The sequence below is a fragment of the Cavia porcellus genome, unplaced genomic scaffold (genome assembly GCF_034190915.1).
Source record: "Cavia porcellus strain 051 isolate PalLab524CR breed Dunkin Hartley unplaced genomic scaffold, mCavPor4.1 scaffold_4, whole genome shotgun sequence".
NCBI classification, from domain to species: domain Eukaryota; kingdom Metazoa; phylum Chordata; class Mammalia; order Rodentia; family Caviidae; genus Cavia; species Cavia porcellus.
This window is the reverse complement of record NW_026947487.1, coordinates 10,709,288-10,729,548: the sequence shown is the minus strand read 5'-3', so window position 1 is coordinate 10,729,548 and position 20,261 is coordinate 10,709,288. Positions and strand designations below refer to the sequence as shown.

The following is a 20,261-nucleotide window of genomic DNA, read 5'->3' as shown; positions in this document are numbered from 1 at the left end:
AGTGTCCTGGATTTGATCCCCAGTGCTACAAAAACACAGCACAACAAAAAGTTAATTCTCTTAGGGTTCTGTAGGTTACAAGTCTGGCCTGAGTCAGGCCTAGCTGAAATCATGGTGTCCATGAGGCTGCAGGGCAGCACTATTCCTCACCTTATTCTAGTTTCTAGAGCTGCCCTTGTTGCTGGCCCCTCACTCACTTTCTCCAGCTTCAAAGCCAACCTGGTGGCCTCTCTCTAATGGCCCTCTAGGTGCAGGCCCCTATCAGCCTCCCATCTATTCTCTGGGTTGGCTTTCCATGCCTGTGTCTTTGTGGTTACCTTGTCACTTTTCCTTCTTTCCTTCTGAGGTGAACTGCATCCTGGGAGGGAACGAACTGCATTCTGGGAGAGAAGGTGACAGAGGCAGGAGCAGGTTTGGGAGATGGTGAGGAGTGCAGACTCTAGCACCAGCCATCAAGCACAGTGTTTTGTGACAGGTAGATACCTCAGAGCAAGGCTACAAATGGTGCTGGCTTTGGAAGAGTGTCACACAACCTCAGCACCTGTACTTATTTTGAGGGGGGCTGCCAAAAACAAAACAAACCATAGTTCAAGGGACTCGGAAGGTTATCTTTTCACAGTTGTCTGTTGCTGGAAATCCAGGATCAAAGTCTTAGTTTAGATCTAAAGTATACCCCAGATTCTCCTCTTTGTGTGGAAGGTGACTGGGTCACGGGAGAGCTGTGGTCATCTGTGGATTCACCCCACTGATGGATGAGTCCCTGGCTGACTGGGCGGTCAGGAGGCGGAGCCTGATTGGAGGTGGTTTCCTCTTGGGGGCGTGGCTTAGGAGGGAGGAGTCCTGTCCTGGCTCCCCCCTCTCAACTTCCTGGCAGCCAAGGGTTAAGCGCCTTTCCTTCTGCTAGGGCCCTCTGCATCCTGTTGCTGCCTGGGAGCCTGCTGAGCATGGACTGAACTGTGAGCCAAGAAAACTTCTCTTAAGTTGTACGTGCCATGCATTTCATTGAAAAACTGGGAAAGTGATTAAAACAGAGTGTTAGCAGGTTTGGATCCCTTGGAGACCTCTGTCTCATGGTCACAAATGGCCACCCTCTCTCTGCATCTTCCCGTAGTCCTCTCTATGCACATACGCTCACAGTGCCTTTCTGTGAGCCCAGATTTCCTCTTAAACCCAGTATGATGGCACTCGGGAGGCTGAGGCAGGAGGGTACATAGCCTGGGGTCAGCCTGGGGTACATAGCGAGTTCTCCTTACCTGGTGGCTGTGGATGTCGTGAGTCTCGAATGGGAAATGCCGGGTGCACCCTGACATTGCCTGCCTGCCTCCCCTCCCTCCCCTGCCCACCCCACTTTTCCCGATATCAGAACCTGCTCTTCTTTACCGCCACTCGGTTATTTTCCCGGAAGCAATATGCAGTTTAATAACTGGAATCATCGAGGGTTTAAACCTTCCCCCTAGAGTTTCAGACATCAAGTCACAGAAGTGCAGAGAGCTCTCCTGCCAGGAAGCCACACACGTGCTGAGCCCGTGGCGGCACAAAAGGGAAAATCACAGCTGCGCCTGTCCATCCTGTGCTTTTCCCTCCTACATAGAAGGCTGCTGTGATCTCATTTGATTTCATTTCACTTTAAATTGCCCGGCCTGTGACTGGAGCAGAATCCTGAAGATCAGTTCCACTGTGTAGATGAGCAGCGGCTGTAGACCTGGGTGCCTGGAGCCGAGACCGTGCTGTGGGGTCCGGAGCTGATGGTGGGCTGGCGCCGGCTGGGGTTGGCTTGGAATGCAGAGCTGGGGTGTTCGCGGCACGTGTTCTCTCCATGAAGATCTGCTCCATACAGAGCCCTTTGCAAAGGCTGAGGGGCAAGAGGGGGAGAAAGAGCTGTCACCTTTCCCCAGCAGCAGTGGGGTCAGGTCTGGCAATCTGGTTCTGTACACAGGTTTAGGTTGAGGGCAGGAGGACGGGCAGTCTTGTTCTCCTCCTGCTGATTCTGGGAGTCTGCCCACTGTCAACCGGGACATTAGCAGAGTTCAGTGGTGAATCAGAAACAGGGAGAAGTCTTTTCGGTTAACTAAGACCTGAGGCTGATTTAAACAGTTTTTCTGGGGATTTAGCTCAGTGGCCTAAGTGCCTGCCTGGCACGTGCAAGGTCGTGAGTTCGATCCTTGGTACCAAAAAAAACCAGTATTTCTTCTTGGGACCATTGTCCAACTTCACGCTGTCTTTTCTGGGGTCTCAGTGCTGAGGCTTCAACGCCAAACCTCAGGCCTGCTAATCCCATGCTCAACCACAGATCACAGCCTGTCAGATCCGGTCTGTTGATTTTTAGTGCATATTTTTTTTTTTTTTTTTTTTGTCTTTTTTTGTTTGTTTTTATCGGTACCAGGGATCGAACTCACGACTGCCTGCTTGCAAGGCAGGCGCTTATGCCGCTGAGCTAAATCCTCAGCCCCGATTTTGTAGTGCATATTGGCCTTGAACTGGATGTGAAGCCCAGGCTGGCCTGGAGGTGACCCTCCTGCCTTAGCCCCACCCCCACCCCGAGTGCTGGAATTACAGGCATGCATCACCACACGTGGCAAGGCTGCATATTTTTAAATGGGGCCTCTCTCTCTCTTAACAGAGATGCAAGTGAGAAACAGGGCAAAGCTAGAATCTTTCCACTGTTGCCCTTCTCCCTTCACAAAACAAAGGGAAAGCATTGCAATGCATTGTAAGCTGACAGATACCGTAGTGACCAGGGTTACCATTTCTTCTACCAGCTCACGTGTTACTGAGCTTTCAAGGGCTCCAGCCTCATAAGTCTAAGTCACTGGTGCTTGGGGGAGGAGATGTGGGCCCCAGAGGGCTTGAGCAGTGTCGGGGCATATTGGCAGCACACCGTGGGCCCTCAGCGTCCGGTGGCAGACAGCGTCTGGTGATTAGTGCCCATAAGAGGCCCCACAGTGAAGACTTACGGGGCTCAAAATGCTGGTAGCGCCAAGACAGAAATCGTGAAGCCAGGCATGGTGTCACAAAACTCTAATCCTGGCAATTGGGGAGGCCGAGGCAGGAGGATCACAAGTTTGAGGCCTGCCCCTGTGATGTAATGAAATGCTGTCTCGTGGAATTCAAACGGAGGGTGTAGGTCAGTGGTAGGATAGTTGTTTGGCATGTGTGAGGCCCTGGGTTCAGTCTCCAGTGTCTCCCCCACCAAATATAGAGTAGAAACCTTGGCCTCAGGCAACACAAAGGAAAAGATGGTCGTGGAATCCTATGACTACACCAGCTACTTTCACCCTTCCGTGTTCCCTCCGGCCTCTGCCACACCATGCGATTTTCCATCTCCATAGTTCTCCTGGTGGGAACAGAGCTGATTCCAGGTGTCTTAATTTACTACTGTGTCCTGAGCTCTTATCCTCTTGGTTACTTGTTTCTTTTGTTGTTGTTGTTTGATTTTGGGTTGTTTTTTCCCAGCACTGAAAACTGAACCCAGGGCCTTTGTATTCAGCTATATGACCTCCCCCTTGTCATTTTGAGACACAGTCCATCTTCGCAATCCTCCTGCCTCAGCCTCTCAGAGTGCTGGGGTTATAGGCACGCACCTCCCTTCCAAGTTTGGTTGCCATTTTTAATGGATGTAAGACAATACTCACAGGTGGGTACCCCATAGTTTTGGGGAGCTTGCTCAGAGGGCTTTCTGTGGTTATGGGCAGCTCTGTGGCCCTGTGGCAGCCAGGCCACAATGTAGGCATGAGTGTCATGGGCTCCATCATCAAAAGGCCTTTGTGAAGCATGCTGGGATGCCATGGCGCTGGGGGGGCGGGGCGTGCCTTGAGCTCTCTCTGCCGGCCCCTACCCTGGGCCCTGCGGACTCTGATGGCAGCACCTATGTTAGCCAAGCTCTAAAGAAGACCGTGTTCCTGAAGACCAGCTGTGGACCCCAGGCGGAGAGGGCAAACTTGGATCCTTGGGCGATATTCATGCCAAGAGTAAGCACGTCTGCAATTCTTGGAGATGAGGGATTTCAGAGCTCAGCCCAGGCAGGGCAGAGAGAGACCATGGGGCTATCCACAGGGCGGGGTGGGTCCGGCTGCAGGGAACCTGGGCATGGCTGTGGGGCTGGCCTGAGACTCTGCCCTCTCTCCGCAGGTGTTCCATGAGCGGGGCATCCTCTTTGGCTACCGGCATCCACAAAGCTCTGCCGCTGCCTGTCTGCTCAGCCTGTTCCAGCTGACCAATGAGACCCTCAACATCTGGACCCACTTGCTGCCCTTTTGGTATCTTCCTGCCCCCTTGACCATTTGGGACCCCAGGGACCACGGGTACTTTAAAACACAAGTGGGTAACTGGGTGAGGTGGCGCATACCTATAATCTCAGCAGTTGGGAGGCTGAGGCAGGTGAATCATTGTAAGTTCCAGGATCAGCCTGGGCTACCAAGGAGCTCCAGGTCAGCCTGAACTGCATAGCGAGACTTTGTCTCAAAAAGAAAAAGAAAAACAAACAAACAAAAAAACACAGCTGGGTTTGGGAGTCTGAGAGCCTATACTGGGGTTGGGGATACTGCCCCCTTGGGTGTGGGTAATGTGGGGTGGAGGGGAGAGGCTGGGCCTGCCACAGGATGAGTCTTAGGGCATGAGTCATGGGATTCCAGGGGGCCTTGAGCACTGAGCCCCCTTCAGTGGTGGAGGCTTTGTGGGACCTGGTTAAAACATCACTGGCCTGCACAAGTCGCTTAACCCTTCTGAGCTTGGCGCATTGCTGCTGTGAAGCAGATGTGGCCTGCAGGGTGCGTGACTGTCCTGGGGTGGCCATGAGGACAGGGGGAAGATGAGTAAAGGTTCTGGGCCCCAGGCAGTGGGTGTCAGCTCTGGGGGTCCTTGTCACACACCCACCTCACCTGAGGAGCACAGAGCTGAGAGGGCACCCTCGACCATGTCGTCACATGGCTGTCCCAGTGTCCTTAGGGACTGTCCATGGACCCTGTCCATACCGAAGTCTGTGCATACTTCATGCAAAGCAGCAGCGCATCTGTTTGTCTCCTGTGCACAGCCTCTGCATGCTGCACACCATCTGCAGGCTACTGAGACTTCCCGGGGTGACACGAAGCTCTGTGGCATGGCTTAGGGAATGGGAGGGAAGAGTGTGCATGCTTCACATGAATGCAGGTTTAGCCCTTGCATATTTTGATTTGTGGTTGCTTGAGTCCAAGGATAGGACATGGAACCCACAGACAGGGTGGGGCAGTGAGTACCAGAGCTGGGCGGGCCATGGGGGTCATTTGGGCCATGAAGATCATAGGAGACACAGAGTGAAAGAGATCCAGAGTACAGGTGGTGGCTGGTCAGCCTGACCAGAAGTCCAAAGACACAGCCAGGGCCAGAAGCAGAGGAGGCTGGTCCTGCAGCCACTCTGTGCAGGGCCAAGGCAGCTTCTTTCTGGGGTGCTAGAGGGGGAGCAGGGGGATCAGTAGTGAGGCCTGACAGCCCAGGGCTCTGCAGCCTGAGCAAGGGGACAGCAAGTCCTGCTAAGGAGGGCACTTAAATGATGTTAACTTTGTACGTATACAAAGGCTTCATGTACTAACCTGTAACATTGCGGAAGGGCACGGTTGGGACCTAGTTCTCCTCCCGGAGGTTATTGGGGTGCCTAGTTCTCCTCCCTGTTCCTCGTGTCATCTTGAGCTCTTCCAGGATGGAAGGGACCCCCCGCAGGGGTTTCTGATCTGTGGATGGAGCAAGCTTGGCTCAGGCTGGTTTGAGATTTGTGCCGCTCCACAGTGCGGGGCCCACAGGGCCATGCACAGATCCTGGGGGGATGACTTTCCAGCTGTTTTAAAGTGGAGCCAAACAGGCCCCCCAACACTGTAACGGCTCCCCAACACACAGGCTAGGCTTTTAGATACATCCTGATTCAGCAGCCTAGCATATTAGAAGCCGACGGCAAATGCACCTGAAGACACCTTAGAGAAAACAGCCTATGGAGCAAGCTTGAGATTAAATTTTTTAAAAAAGCGAAAAGCAAAAGCCAGTTAAACTGGCCAAGTCTTCCTGCTGCAGCTGGAGGAGAAAGCTGCAAGTGTAGCCAGGGGGTTTATCCACACTCCTTTTCCCAGCTGCAGGGCTTCATAGCCTCCTTCCTGGAGCAGGAGCTGGCCCCCCAGCAGTAGTTTGTGGTAGTGAGATACAGAGTGGTGGGGGACCCTACATGTCAGTGACAGGCAGCTGTGTGTTGGCCCTAACCTAATACTCAGAATTGCCATGGGAGATGGTGAGCCCCCCACCTTTGGAGGTATGCAAGAGAAGCTAGGGAATCAATCGAGTAAGATGCAGTTGGGGGGATCCCACCCTCCCTGCCTGGCGGTATTTCCCTAGAACAAAGGCTTGCAGGAAGATGGGTTAGGCGTCTAAGATGACCAGGTGATCCATGCTGTGTTTCAGGTTCTTTGCGTGGAGGTTTGTGACTGTGCTGTGCATGACAGACATCTGGAATGACAGCTACTCATGGCCCATGCTTGTGTACATGTGCACCAGTTGTGTGTACCCCCTGGCATCCAGCTGCGCGCACACCTTCAGCTCCATGTCCAAGAATGCCCGGCACATCTGCTACTTCCTGGACTATGGTGCCGTCAATCTCTTCAGCCTGGGTACAGGCTTGGCACCCCCACCCTTCGAGCTGGGCTCCCAGCAGACTTTCGTGGGTTTTCGGGGAATCAGTGGAGGCCAGGGCCTTGCCTAGGTGCTGTTGAGGGTTTTGTAAGGTTTAGAGCCAGCACCTGGCTGTCTGGAGACCCTAGCTTGGTCTGCAGTGTTTGCTGATTTCTAGGGTGCAGATGCTCTCCCGCAGCTCACTTCCAGCTCCCTGTGTGACATGGCAAGGTGCAGAGTAGTGGGGACATGGACAAGCTGTCCCATAGCAGTTCCACAGACCTGGACAGACCTGAGGTCCTCGCTGTGGCCAGAGGAAGCTCCCTTTACTGGGCCTACACCCAGCCTTCCCTGCCCTCGGGCTCTGTCCTGAGGCTGTGGCCAGCTCTGCTGTAGTTTGAGCAGATCTGAGGCCCCTGGCACTTGTGTCGCACCCGTGTTTGCTGCACACCTTTGGCTGTCAGCATGTACCGGGCAGTGGCAGCTGGGAGGGCTTGGCTACCCCAGGCCCCTCCTGGGGACACTTAGGGGCGTGGCCTCCATCCGAGTGACAGCCCTGCCACAGCCCTCGGGAGCAGAGGTTGAGCCTGCGTGGCCACTGCCCATCCTGGTTCTTCATGTCTGGGGCTCACCATGACCTTGGACTGACCCTCACAAAGGCCTCCCTACTCTTCCTGATAGGCCTGTAACTCCTAAAGACCCCCTGACCAGGAACAGAGCTCCACCCCCAGCCCCTTCTCCCCCTCACACCCTCTCACCCCAGTGTCACTGAAGGGGCTGGTGAGCTGTGACACTCAGACGTAAGCTGGGCACAGTGGGGACAGCACTGTGGTCAGGGGCGGACACTCTTGCTGAGGTGCCTGCTTGAGGCTGGGCCTTGCCCCATGCTGGCTGTGTGCCCCTTGCTGTGATACTAAACCTCTCTATGCTGTAAAGAATAAATGAGTTAGCATGTACAAAGCAGTTCGTTCTCGGGCAGAGGGATGATGGGAGGTGGTCAGGGGTCCCTGCGGTGCCCGGGCCTGGCCTCCTTCCCACAGCTGGTTCTTCCTCCAGGCTCGGCCATTGCCTACTCCGCGTACACCTTCCCGGACGTGCTGGTGCGCTCGGCCTTCCGGGACTACTACGTGGCCCTGGCCGTGTTCAACACTAGCCTCAGCACTGGCCTCTCCTGCTATTCCAGGTACCAGCTGGGAAGGGGCTGGGGGGAGCACAGACTGCTCCAGGGACTGAGGTGGCTCCATGGTGGGCAGCAGCACGGCCTCTCAGGCCCTGTCTGGAGCTGCAGCGAGGAGCAAGTCCTGCCCTTGACCTTGGAGGGTGAAGGGCAGAGCCATTCACAGACTCCCCAGAGTCCAGGAGAGGCCGCCCTTCTATTAGAGTATAGTGGGCAGAGTGTCAACTGCCTGGGGACCCAGGGCCCTAGCAATGGCCTCAGGCATGAGCATGGAGGGAGGTGGACACTTCTGCCTCAAGGGAGGGAAGAAAAGGCCTTTGGGCTCAGGTTTCGGAGACAGCAAGGGGCCTCAGGACGGCTGGGGAACACTGTGGTGACAGTGATCTCTCCCTATCTCCAGGTCCTCAGAGGTGTCCCTGCTCTTACCAGGCCTGTCTCACTTCCCCCACGTTGGGGAGTGACAGAGCCGCTGGTCCTGATGAGTTCAGGACCAGAGGACTGAGAGCAGGGCCTGGGCCCCGGCTGCCATGGCCAGGCATTTGGCCCCTGGTGTCTTGGGATGGGTTGAGATGAGAATGCTCAGACAGCAGCCTCTGTGTGCCATGCCGTAGCATTTGAGGGATGGAGTGAGGAAACACAAGCCCTCTCCCTGCAGCTGAAGGCCTCAAATTCCAGCTGTTAATCCTTTCAGCTGCATCACAGCTGTATCTGATCAACCCTATCCTTAGGGACGCTTCTCCCCTAATCTCGTGTTTCCGGCCACCCTTGTTCTGGATGCAGGAGGTCCGGCTTCCTAGGAACCAGCCCCTCATCCTAGAATGCAGAGATGGGGGTGCTTTGGGGTTTTTAGGGTGTGCAGGAGGTCGCTCCTGGTTCCTCTGGCTGTGGCGACACCCTGTGGCCTGATGTGGAATTGCACCTTGGTATTGGTACCTTGGTATTGGAAGCAGCTCTGGCTTCCAGTGCTGTGCTTTTTCCTCCTGTTGTTCTCTCCGTTGTTCTGCCGTTTCTCTCTCCACCTGTGAACTTGGCTCTGCAGCTGAACTAGCTGATCTGTTTGCCCCTGGGGAAACATTTTTTCAGGCCAGGTTCGATTTCTCAAGTTGCACCTTGCAGCCACTCCCCGGCCCCTGGGTGAGCGGCTGTGGGGAACCCAGGTCCGAAACAGCTCTCTGTCTGGTAAATGGCTTGTGGTGGCTGTGCCCAGGGGACCTTGCACGCCCAGGCAGCATCTGCCAGGGTAGGCTGAGGCAGGCGCCCGGGCCCCTGGGATGGTGGGTGTGTGCACCTTTTGGCCCCGAGTCAGAGGTACGGAAGAAGCAGGGCATGAGAAAGTTGGGGGTGGGTGGTCGATGCCCTGGGCTAAACCCTCCCTCACGACTTCAGGGGAAGCACCTAGAGCCTTCAGCCCTCTCACCCCTTCTTTCTGGCCCCAGTGCAGCCCTGAGATGGGAGAGGACACAGACTCACACGCATGCTTTTTTCAAACTGCATGGGGAGCCAGGCTTTGCAGGCCTTTATTCACCCTTGGGACCTTGTCCCATTGGGTCCTGAGCCTGCGGTGTGAGTGGGGAGCAGTCATTTGCCCACCCCGGTTGCCCATGAGGCCTTGGGGTACAGGGAGACCTGCCCACCTGCTGCTGTGACACTGCTATGCGGCATGGCCACCTTTTCTGCATGATTTCATAGAGGCTGTGCTTCCTTTTGGGAGTGAGAAACTGCGGGCCCTTGCTTTCCTCCTCTCCCCGCCAGCTTTCCTCCTCTCCCTGCCAGCTTCCCTTCCTTCTGCACCCCAACCCTGCTGTGTTTCCCAAGCAAGGGCAGAGCCAGGAGAAAAGAAAGCTGCGGCCAGCTAGAGGGAAGCTGGGGTTTGTCTCTGGAGCTGGGTGTGTCTTGGGGTGCAGGGTGGCCTGTCCCCTCCCTGGAACAGGAATCGCCTTCTCTGCCCCATGCACTCAGGGCTGGGGATGGACCTCAGGCAGCTTTGCAGCAGGCTGTGGAGAGCCTGACCTGCCAGCCCTGGCCTCTGCCTTTGGGGAAGTCTCTCTAGGTGCTGCTGGGATGCTGTCAGGTGTCTGTCTTGGGTCAAGCAGAGACACCCTGCCAGAGGGAGTGCTGGGATCACAGGTGCTAGTGAGAGCAGCAGATGGTGCTGGAGAGAGGGCAGTCTGGGCCGGCTTGTGGGCTGGGGCAGAGGGTCTGGGGTGCTGCTGACAGGGCACAGCACCAGGACAGAGCTGCCAGTAAAGGCTGGGAGGTAAGGGTCTTCAGTGGCTTCTGCCTGCCACCCATGCTGAGCCTGGAGACCCCATCTGCAGCCCTGTGGCCCAGGACATGCATGCAGCCTTGATGGCCCAGCTGGGGCCCACCAGGGCTTCCTAATCAGAGCCTCGGTTCAGAGTCTATGGCCTTCCTGGCACCCAGGCTGCCAACTGCATGCAGAATAAACACCCCAGGAATCCTCCAGGCGGCCTGGTACCTGGCAAACGTGGGTCTCCCCCTGGGCATCACCTGGGAGCTCCTCTGGTTAGATGTGGCTCAGTCTAGCACCATGTGCTCCTGAGGGTCTGTGCCAGCCCCCACCCCTGTCCTGATGGCCATTGGGCTTTCAGAAAGCTCCTTGCAGGATGAGTTCCACAGCCCAGGGTTTGTCGCTTCCTTGAAGGAGGAGATGGCAGGGGCTAGGGAAGGAGCTGCTGGCCACAGGAGGTTGTGCAAAATGCTTGTGCTGTGTGGGTGACAGCGCACGGTTTATTGGTATGTATGTGCGTGAGCGCCTGAAATTCCTTCTGTCTCTGTTTCCTCCTTCTCCTCCCTGACTCAGGTTCCTTGAAGTCCACAAGCCTAGGCTTTCCAAGGTGCTGCGTATCCTGGCCTTCGCCTACCCCTACCTCTGGGACTCTCTCCCCATCTTCTACAGGGTAAGGACAGCTGCGTCCTTGTGCCTGTTGGAGGCAGCGGGGGTCCAGGGAAGCCTGAGCAGCTGGGGGTTAGGCGAGCACACTGGGCATTGCAGGACCTGCAGACCTGGTAGTCAGGCGGGGCCGGCAGCCTGTGATTTGGTGAGGGGAGCTGGGAGCAGGTTCTGGGGGTGAAGCTGTGGTACTCGCTGCCAGTCCTGGGCAAAATCTCTGTGCCTCAATTTCCCCCATCTGTGAAATGTTATCACGCCACTTGCGGGTGTGTGGAGGATTCCAAGATACAGTGTACAGTGCCAGCTAGTGGCAAAGTGTCTAATCCGTGCTTATCTTATATGATCATCAGTTAATGTGTGATTGCTATTGAAGGAAAGTGTGGTGAATAAGGGTCTTAGAGGAGGGATAGCGCTGGTGTGGCAGAGCATGCCTGTAGGCCTAGCACTCAGGAGGCTGAGACAGGAGGATCACTGCTGAGTTGGAGGCCAGCCTGGGCTGTATATATAGTGAGTCTAAGGCCAGCCTGAACTAATAATGAGATCCTGTCTCAAAATAAAAATAAAACAAAAAAATTGAGCTCAGGTGTGAAGAGACAACTTCCTATTCTACTGACTGCTACTCCCCAAAAGAGCAGCAAAACTGCAGTATGAATTTTCTTTTCCCTTCCTTCCTTTCTCTTCCCCTACCCCTCCCTCTTTCTTTTCTTTCATAACTGAATAACCCAAGGCCCGAAGGAGCATGTGGGGGTGGAATGGCGCTGGCTGGACCTCACCTGGTTCACTAGGAGCAGAAGTCCTGTGGCCCGTCCTGCGTGTCTTCCCCTGGGCTCAGGCCTGAGACATGCGGGCCTCCTGCAGGCTCCCAGAAGGGAGGAGCCTGAGGCCTGGCCCCCTCTCAAGGCCCGATGTTTCCCTACACACCTGCAGCTCTTCCTGTTCCCGGGGGTCAGCGCCCAGAATGAGGCCGTCCTGCACCACCAGAGGCACATGGCCATGACCCTACTGGCCACTCTGCTGTATTCCACACACCTGCCCGAGCGCCTGGCCCCAGGTCGCTTTGACTACATCGGTGAGTGGGTGGGGCCTCCTGCTGGGGAGAGGCTGCCCTGATGCTGTGGCTGCAAAGGGCTGACGGGAGGTGGGGCTGCAGGGAAAGGGACAGGAGCTACTCTGGATGTCACTGTCCAGGCCCAGCGCTCCTGCCTGCCTGGCCGCTGCCCCCACACTTAGAAGTAGTAGAGATGGGGCTGTAAACCAAGTTGGAGGTGATGGGGAAACACCCTGGGTATTCTCTCGTCAGCACTGGCTTCTCAGGTGTCCTGCTGTTCAGCTCTGCCATGTCCTCTCAGGGCCAAGGGGGCAGAGCTGGGTGACTCGTGATGACAGGTGGGAACCAGACATTGGGGAAGGCCCCATTCTGAGTCACTGACTCTGCTCAGTAGGAGCCAGGCCCCTGGGGGAACTGATGGCCCAGCCTGGTGGCCCCAAGTGGGACACCTCGCATTCCTGTCAGGCCAGGTGGAGGAAGCCCTTTCCTCTGCAGCCTTGGGTCAGCTCCCCAGGGCCTGGGCTCCTTCTGTTCTTCATCTGTGGCCTCCCCAGGAGAAGCAGCGTGGAGAAGTCGCTTTGCTGCAGGACACACAGACCAAGGGGCACACACGGCCCTCAACTTCAGCCTGAGCAAGGCCAGGCTGGTACCTTAGGTGTCCCTTCCTCCTGGGGACAGAAAGGGGCCCTGAGGAACTCACTGGGCCTCCACTGGATTCTCAGCCCTCGTTCTGGCCTCTGCTCCTGCATGGAGGCCGGGGTCCTCCTAGGTGTCTCCTGAGATAGGTCTGTTTACCACACAGCTTTCCTTTCAGTCTCACCAAAAGAGAACCCATGTTTTGTTTTGTTTTTTCTATTTCTTCTTTTTTTGTTTTGTTGTACTTCTGGGGTTTTACCAGACAAGGTCTCACTAGGTAGCCCAGTCTGGCTTCAAACTCACTGCGATCCTCCTGCCTCCCGATACTGAGTTTATAGGTGTGAGCTGCCACGCCTAGCTCCTATTGCTTTTTAAAGATAGATTTATTAAGGTGTATTTTGTGGATTAAATCATCTCTCAGTGTCCAGCAGACACCCACTGACACTTTTAGTCCATCTTCCCGAGTACGGTGGTCACCACTGATCTGTGCCCCGGGACTGAGTCCCTATCCCACCTTTGCTGCAGCCACCGCTGTGAATGTCCTGACTCCCCTGCCGCTTCCGCTGAGTGACAGCCACCACGCGGCCCTTGACCGAGGCCACCATGCAATGACCACTGAGGCCCTTGTGTGTTGCCGCAGGTCACAGCCACCAGCTGTTCCACGTGTGCGTGATCGTGGCCACGCACATGCAGACGGAGGCCATCCTGCTGGACAAGGCGCTGAGGAGGGAGTGGCTGCTCGCCGTGTCACAGCCCCTGTCCTTCCCACAGATAGCGGCCGCCCTGCTCCTGTGCTTGCTCTTCAGCCTGGCCAATATCATTTACTTCTCAGCTGCTCTATATCGGACTTCCGACGCAGAGTTACGCAAAAGGGAAACGTGAAACGTGAGCCAGGCCAGAGGCTCCCGGGCCGATGGCACTGCTTGGCAGCGCCCCCCAGAGGCTGGGGGGCTGGAGGCGTGGTCCTGGTTTGCAGAGGCTGCGAGCTCCCGACTACTCTAGGGTGCTTTCGACTGTGTTCATGTCGGAAGGTGTTTAACACGATTTCTCTACATGAGTCCTGATTTAGGATGTGTGATTTTAAAATGGGCCTGAGTAAGTCCTTCTTTGCTCTCTTTAACGTGGTACTGAGAACTGAACCCAGGGCCTTGGTACTGTGCTATATCCTGGTCTTTTTTTTTTTTTTTTTTTTTTTGTCTTTTTCCTTTTTATCGGTACCGGGGATAGAACTCACGACTGCCTGCTTGCAAGGCAGGCACTTATGCCGCTGAGCTAAATCCCCAGCCCCATCCTGGTCTTCTTTAAACTTTTGTTGTTGTTGTTGTTTTCAAACAGGAGCTCGCTAAATTGCCCAGGCTAGATTTGAACTTGCGATCCTCCTGCCTCAGCTTCCCAGAATCCTGGGGTTACAGGCATGCAGTGCTACCCCTGGCTGTCTTACTCTTTATAAACTGAAGTTCATTTGGTGAATTTCATGTCAGGAAGCTTCTCCCAAGGCCTCCAGAGTAGCCTGACAGCTCCTTTGGGAGAATGAGCAGGAACGGTCCCTAGGAGGACCTGGGGAAGAGGAAGGAGAGTGAGTGGCAGTCTTGGGGACTGGGGAAACATTCAGAATTCAGAGATGCCACCTGGGGGAAGAATGAGCTGGAGCAGAAGCCTCTTCCCATAAGTCTCCTCTGCCTTCAGAGTGCAAGCTTCTATATCCTTTGGTGATTTGGTGATTCTCCTGCCTCAGCCTCCTGAGTGCTGGGAACTGCTTTGTTTAAATCCACAGCCTGTGGCTGGGTGTTATGTCCTATCATGCCCTGTCCTCGTGGTGCCCATTTGAGCACCAAGTATCATGAAGTAAAGTGAGTCAGGCTGTGGAGGTGGAGCGAATTCCAACTGGTTAATCCCTTGTCAGTGGAGGGCTGCATTTGGGGGTACAACACATTTGCTGTTGCTTGGCCTTGCAAATGCACTGCTGACTTTACGATTCCCATGTGGAGGATGCCAAAGACCTTGCCTCAAGCCTTATTGTGAGTCAGAAGCGCCAGGTACAGCTTGTGACAAATGCAGATTCTCAGGTGGCTTAAGGGACCCTCTTCACTGGTTAGATGTGCCCCTCTGATTGTTCCAGTGCAGAGGGACCCTGGGCCTCACCTGAAGTTGTGCTTGCTGGTGCCTTCCAGAAGAGATGGGCTCCATCAGCTGTGCCTTGGTGGATGCCTGTTGCAGCCACTGGGCTCCTCAGCGTGTATCTCCTGCTTTTTTCTCCACTGAAATGGAGCTGCGTGGGTCAAACTGCCAAAAAGAAGGAATAAATAAAGCTGAGGGGATTGCAGAGGTGGGGGTCTCATGTATGTGAGTCTGATACCCAGAGCTCTCACAAAACGCTCTGGCAGAACCACAACCAGGCACAGACCAGTACTTCTGTGAGGATGGCCGAGCAGCCGTCTCTATGATAGACAGAAACTGCTGTCCTGTTTTGAAAACACGGCGTAGGCTGCTCTTCCTCTGGCCTGACCTCGTGGGGCATGCACCTAAAGAATCACAGCTCTGGTATCTCCAGAGCCACACCTGTCCCCAAATAAACCCCTCCTCTTTGGAGAATCTATTGTCGAAGTTGGCAGTGTTGAAACACAGCACGCTCTTGCTGGCTGCCTGACTCATTAAAGTTCAGTATTTTAGGGTGTTCTCTGGGTGTGCAGAAATGCTCCCATACCCGACTGTACACCCCTCCAACTCCTGATCTGCACCCCAGCCTGTCTCAGCCTCTTGCTTCTACGACAGGACTCCCCAGAATGGCTCATGGGCTACCCTCGAAGGACAACTCAACAGTGCATGTTGGGTGACAGTGGCTGAGAAATATGACTCCATCATTTGAGTGTGTGGTTACCTCCAGGAGGGAAGGGCCAGCTGATGCAATTATACGGGCTGGTAAACTTGGGATGCATTAATTGCAAGCTGTAGGATGAATGTTGCTTCTGGGCAATAATCTGATGCCGCTAGCAGACTGCTGTATCAGCGGGGTCTGTAGGCTTCTGTTGCTTCTCACTATGATTCCAGTATTTTTTCTTCCAGCTTTTTTTGGGGTACCAGGGATCAAATTCACAACATTGCGCTTGCCAGGCAGGTGCTTACACAACTGAGCTAAATCCCCAGCCCCAGTATTTTTTCTTTTCAGACAGGGTCTTGCTACATCAGCCAGGTTGGGCTTAAACTCATGAAGATCCTCCTGCCTCAGCCTTTGGAGTGCTGGGATTATGGGCCTGTAGTACCACACCTGGTTTATAACTCTAATTTTATAGAGACAAAAGGTATAAAGTTTAAGCACCCTTTTCTAATAATGCCAAAGACAAAGTGTTTCAAATTTTCATTTATTAGGAACAAAATGTTTTCGGTTTGGTTTAGAAATAGCTGGAAGATTGGAGTGACCACTGTGAAGGGCTTTTAGACTCTTGAATCTTTACTACTTTTTCACCAGGCTTGATGATAAGAATAAAACACTTTCAACTGAATAAGATCAAGTGTTTCACAATGTTTTCTTAAATTTGGTCAACTTTAATAGTTGTATGCTTTTGGACAATGTTATCAGTTACAGGTTTTTTGGGTTTTTTTTTTTTTTTTTGAGACAGGATCTTACTATGTAGTTTAGGCTGGCCTCAAACTCATGGGTGATCCTTCTGCCTCAGCTTCCCAAGCACAAATGCTGAGGTTACAGGTGTGTGCCACCAAGCACTCCCCGCTGCAATTTTATAATGGTTTTGTGGAGCACCGATTGTAAAGGGTCTAATGTGGAACAGAATGGGTTCACAGACACTAATCATCATTAAGTAATAGGCATTAGATGTTTATAGCCACACAGTTTGTAATAGCTAGATCTTGGAAACAACCTAAATGCCCATCACCTGAGGAATGGATAAAAAAGATATGGTATTTTTATACAATGGAGTATTACTCAGCCATAAAGAAGGATAAACTGGGGATTTTTATAGGTAAATGGATGCAATTAGGGACCATACTCATACGTGAAATAAACCAGACTTGTATGTGTAAACATCGTATTCTCTCTCTAGTGTGAAAAGCTGAAAAAAATAATATATGATAGTTAAGATAGTGATAGTACTAATTTCTTAGTTCATTAAAAAGAATGGTTTATGCTAAATTGTTTGGATAGTTAAATACAGATATCTGGCACTCTAAGAAATTAATTTAAAGATAACATTATGCAATGTGTTAATCATTGTTACCCTCTAAACATCATGTATTGAAATTTTGTTATTTTTTCCTATTAAAATTTTTTTTAAAAAGAGCAAAAAGGGAGAAGCATAGAGAGAAGACTCTCTCTGTCCCTTATGGTGTATGTAAGCCACACCCACCCTAGGGTCTCACACCCATAATCCCAGTGCTAAGACAATGGTCAATCACAAATTAGAAGCCTGCCGCCATGATTATATGAGGCTTTGGGGGGACATCCAGACAAACCATAAAATTCCACCCTGAGCCCCCAAAAACTCATGCATATCCTTCATGCAAAACACATTTAGTTCATCTCCAAGAGTTGTCAAAGTCCTAACAGTTTCAGCAAAAGTCCAAATCCCAACTCTTCTCTGAGATCTAAGGCAAACTCATTGCTGTGAGTCTCTGTACAAATGGAAAGTTAAACACTTCCAAAATTCAATGGCACAAAATAAACACTGCCATTCCAAAAGGTACAAACAGGTACAATACAAAGCAATGGGACCAAAGCAAGTCCAAAATCCCGCAGGGCAAACATTAAGTCCTGTAGTTCCATGTGGAACATCCAGAGCAATCTGTGGTAAATTGTGGTACACAAAAGGCTTGTGTAACTCCCCTCCTGTGGCACTTTTGGTGATTGTAGCTCCCAGAGCTTTTCTCTTAGATATCCTTTGTTCAACCCTTGCAGCTCTCCTTAGATGATCCGTGTTCCTGGCTTTTGCAAACTTCTGAGGTCTCCACTGCACCTTTGACTTCACCCTCACAGATTTACATTGCCCTTTCAGGGGCACACTGCCTGGCCCACAGGCCTTCTTCTGAAATCTGGGTGGAAGCCTCTTTAACTTCAGAATTCTTGCATTCTGTATGCACCTAAAGCCAGTGCCACATGGATGATGCCAAGGTCTGCAGTCAGCTGCAACATACCTGGGTTTTCCTCTCTCTTGGCTGTAGGGGTTGAGGGCCTAGATTGCTAAGCAATCTGAACCAGAATCTAAGGAACAAATCTCTATGCTGCTGCCATTCTAGAACATGATGCTCAATGCCATTTTCCTTCAAAGCATTCTTTCACTTTTGCAGTTTTGAGGCTGCAAAGGGTGAAAATGTGCTTCTTGTGATGCCCTCAGGCCATCTTTTCTGTTCTCTTGCTCCTTCTCAGCATTTGAGCTCTCTTTAGCTCTATCTTTTTTTTTTTTTTTTTGTCTTTTTCCTTTTCATCAGTACCAGGGATCAAACTCACAACTGCCTGCTTCAAGGCAGGTGCTTATGCCACTGAGCTAAATCCCCAGCCCCTTCAGCTCTATCTTTGTAGTCCACAGCTTTATTGGAGCTTCCTTTTTGGCCAAACTCACAATGTTTTAAATCATCCTATGAGGCTCTTTGCTCTTCATTCTCAACATAGATCTGGATAAAATTCCCCAACAATAGCCATGCCACTACCTCAACATTAAACTGACTTGAAATTCCTTTTGCCACGTTAATTAAACCACCACCCTTAATCCCAGTCTCAGGCAAAGTCTCTGGACAAGAGCAAAATGCAGACAGACTTTCTGCCAAGCCACAACACACATCTGGAGTCCAACAGCAATCCTGCTTCCCAGCAGAAACCTTCCAAGCCTGGTTTTCACCTGCAGAATTTCTGTTAGCCTTCTGGTCTCCTGAGCTCTGACCAGTTTCCCATACAGAATAGCCTAAAGCATTCTAGCTCTACTCTTTTTTTTTTTTTTGGTACCTGGGATCAAACTCACAACCTTGTGCTTACCAGGCAAGCACTTGAGCCACTGAACTAAGTCCCCGGTTCACTGGCTCTAGTCTTTCAGGTGACATCTCTGACCCTTTCCAACTCTTCCCATAAGCCATTCCCAAAGGCTCTTGAACCACGTGATCAGGAATAGTCACAGTAATGACTCATTTCTCAGGTACTAAAATCCTGTTCTCTCTCTCTGTCTCTCTCTCTTTTGTGGTACTAGGGATCAAACTCACAACCTTACACTTGCCAGGCAGGTGCTTATGCCATTGAGCTAAATCCTCGGCCCTTAATTTTCTCTTGTTGCTCAGACAAAAATGAACACATTCAAAATGAAGGAAGGAAAGGCTTACTTAGCTCACATTTTGTGGAGGTTTCAGTCCATAATCTGCTGGCTCTCAGGCAGGGTAGCACATGGAAGAGGCAACAGTTCTTGGTGGTGGAAAACAGCAAAAACAAGGGCTGAAAGGGAGGAGTGTAGGCAGAAGACTCTGTCCTTTATACTGTATGTAGGTTTCCCACTCTAGAGTGGATGTAGCATTCAGGTCCGTAATTCCAGCACCAGACAATGAATCAATCACAAACTCTAGAAGCCTGCCCCCATGACTCTATGAGGCCTTGAGGGAACATCCAGACACAAATCATAACTATATAATTATGTAAGGGAATTTATCAGATAAGCTTACAGGATCAGGGGCAAGATGTCCACAATGGCTGGCCGTGGGCTGGAGAGTCAGAAAATTGTGTAGTGACTCAGCTCAAGGAGCCAAAGGACAAGATGGACCCAGGCTGCAGCACCAACTGAAGGTCTGGAAGCTCCCTGAAGAGTTGTTGGTATGAGTCCTCGGGGAGAAATTGAAGACCCTGGAGCTTGGTGTCCACAGATGACAGCAGCAGCAAAAGACACACTCACCCAAGCAGAATGGAGGGAAGGTTTACAAATGCAGGCTACTTCCTCCTCCTCTCCCTTTCATTCCCACAGGGTATAAACCTAGGGAGTGGTGCCACCCACAGTCAGTAGGGTGGGGCACCTTCCTTGGCTTGCTGGCCCAAAAGCTAGTCATCTCTGGAAAGCCCCGCAGGCATGCCCAGAAGGATTTCCTGGCTAAATCCAGTCTATTGCTAGATCCTGAGTACCCCAGGCAGCACTTGTTCAGTCATCTCCATCAGACCCTCCTGCCTCAGTTCACCAGTCGTATTCACTTTATATTTTAAACAGTTTGGCAGCTTTGTATTAAATTTACATGTCACTAGCCCCACAGTCCTACCGATGAGAAAAACATGTCAGCCAAAAGACTTTTGTGCAAATGATGATTATACCGGTCGCACTCATAATCCCCAATAGTGGAAGCACCCATGTGCCTGTCAGCTGATGAATGCAGGGTCACCTCTTCACACCAGGAAGACTACTCGGCAGTACCAACGTCACGACTAGACACAGCCCAGGGATGCGCTCTAAAGCCTTAAACTGAGTGAAAGACGATTTTGGATGAGGCAAACGATAGGGAAGGGAATCAGAAATGAGCTGGCATGGATTGGGATTAAGGGAACGAGCGGCACAATGGTATTTTTTAGTATACCAGAAATGTAATTTATTAAGATGCAAAAAGAAAAAATAAGATTTGTTATTTATATGTGCCAACTCTCCACCATGAACATAATCATTACGGACTGCAAACATGAGCTAATGAAAATAAAAACTAAAAAAAATTTAAAATGTATATTTGATTGCGGTGGTAGTGATAGGATGGTATGTTTCTCAAAGGCATAGAACTGCGCGACGCACCTGAGAGGAATCTCCCCGCAGTCTTCACAGAGTTTAGGCTTCCTTTCCGCTTCGTCGCCTAGGAAACCAGCGCCACTTCCGCGGGCTAGCGCTCCCGAGGCCCCGCCCCTT

At 52.2% G+C, this 20,261-nt stretch overlaps 1 protein-coding gene and 1 long non-coding RNA gene across 8 annotated transcripts in view; one reads left to right on the top strand and one right to left on the bottom strand.

Moving 5' to 3' along the window:
* The window catches only part of Paqr5 (progestin and adipoQ receptor family member 5), a 36,710-nt gene extending 20,272 nt beyond the window's left edge, over positions 1 to 16,438 (top strand). For 3 of the 7 annotated variants that reach the window (XM_063246812.1, XM_063246813.1, XM_063246814.1), the window contains 6 exons: positions 4,129 to 4,301; positions 6,418 to 6,623; positions 7,681 to 7,807; positions 10,626 to 10,722; positions 11,643 to 11,784; positions 13,040 to 16,438. In XM_063246812.1, coding sequence (XP_063102882.1) covers positions 4,129 to 4,301; positions 6,418 to 6,623; positions 7,681 to 7,807; positions 10,626 to 10,722; positions 11,643 to 11,784; positions 13,040 to 13,281 — 987 coding nt within the window. In that variant the 3' untranslated portion in view covers positions 13,282 to 16,438. Of the gene's footprint in view, positions 1 to 3,779; positions 3,969 to 4,128; positions 4,302 to 6,417; positions 6,624 to 7,680; positions 7,808 to 10,625; positions 10,723 to 11,642; positions 11,785 to 13,039 lie in introns of those variants that run through there. The other 4 variants (XM_063246815.1, XM_013141435.3, XM_063246811.1 and 1 more) reach the window with 4 other exon arrangements.
* Positions 1,666 to 20,144, bottom strand: LOC106025233 (uncharacterized). Its single transcript, XR_010046839.1, has 4 exons — positions 19,051 to 20,144; positions 18,718 to 18,826; positions 3,633 to 14,682; positions 1,666 to 1,852 (listed from the first exon to the last, which is right to left on the bottom strand). It is a non-coding gene; the product is annotated as an uncharacterized LOC106025233 (long non-coding RNA).
* Between the last annotated feature and the right edge of the window lie 117 nt (positions 20,145 to 20,261).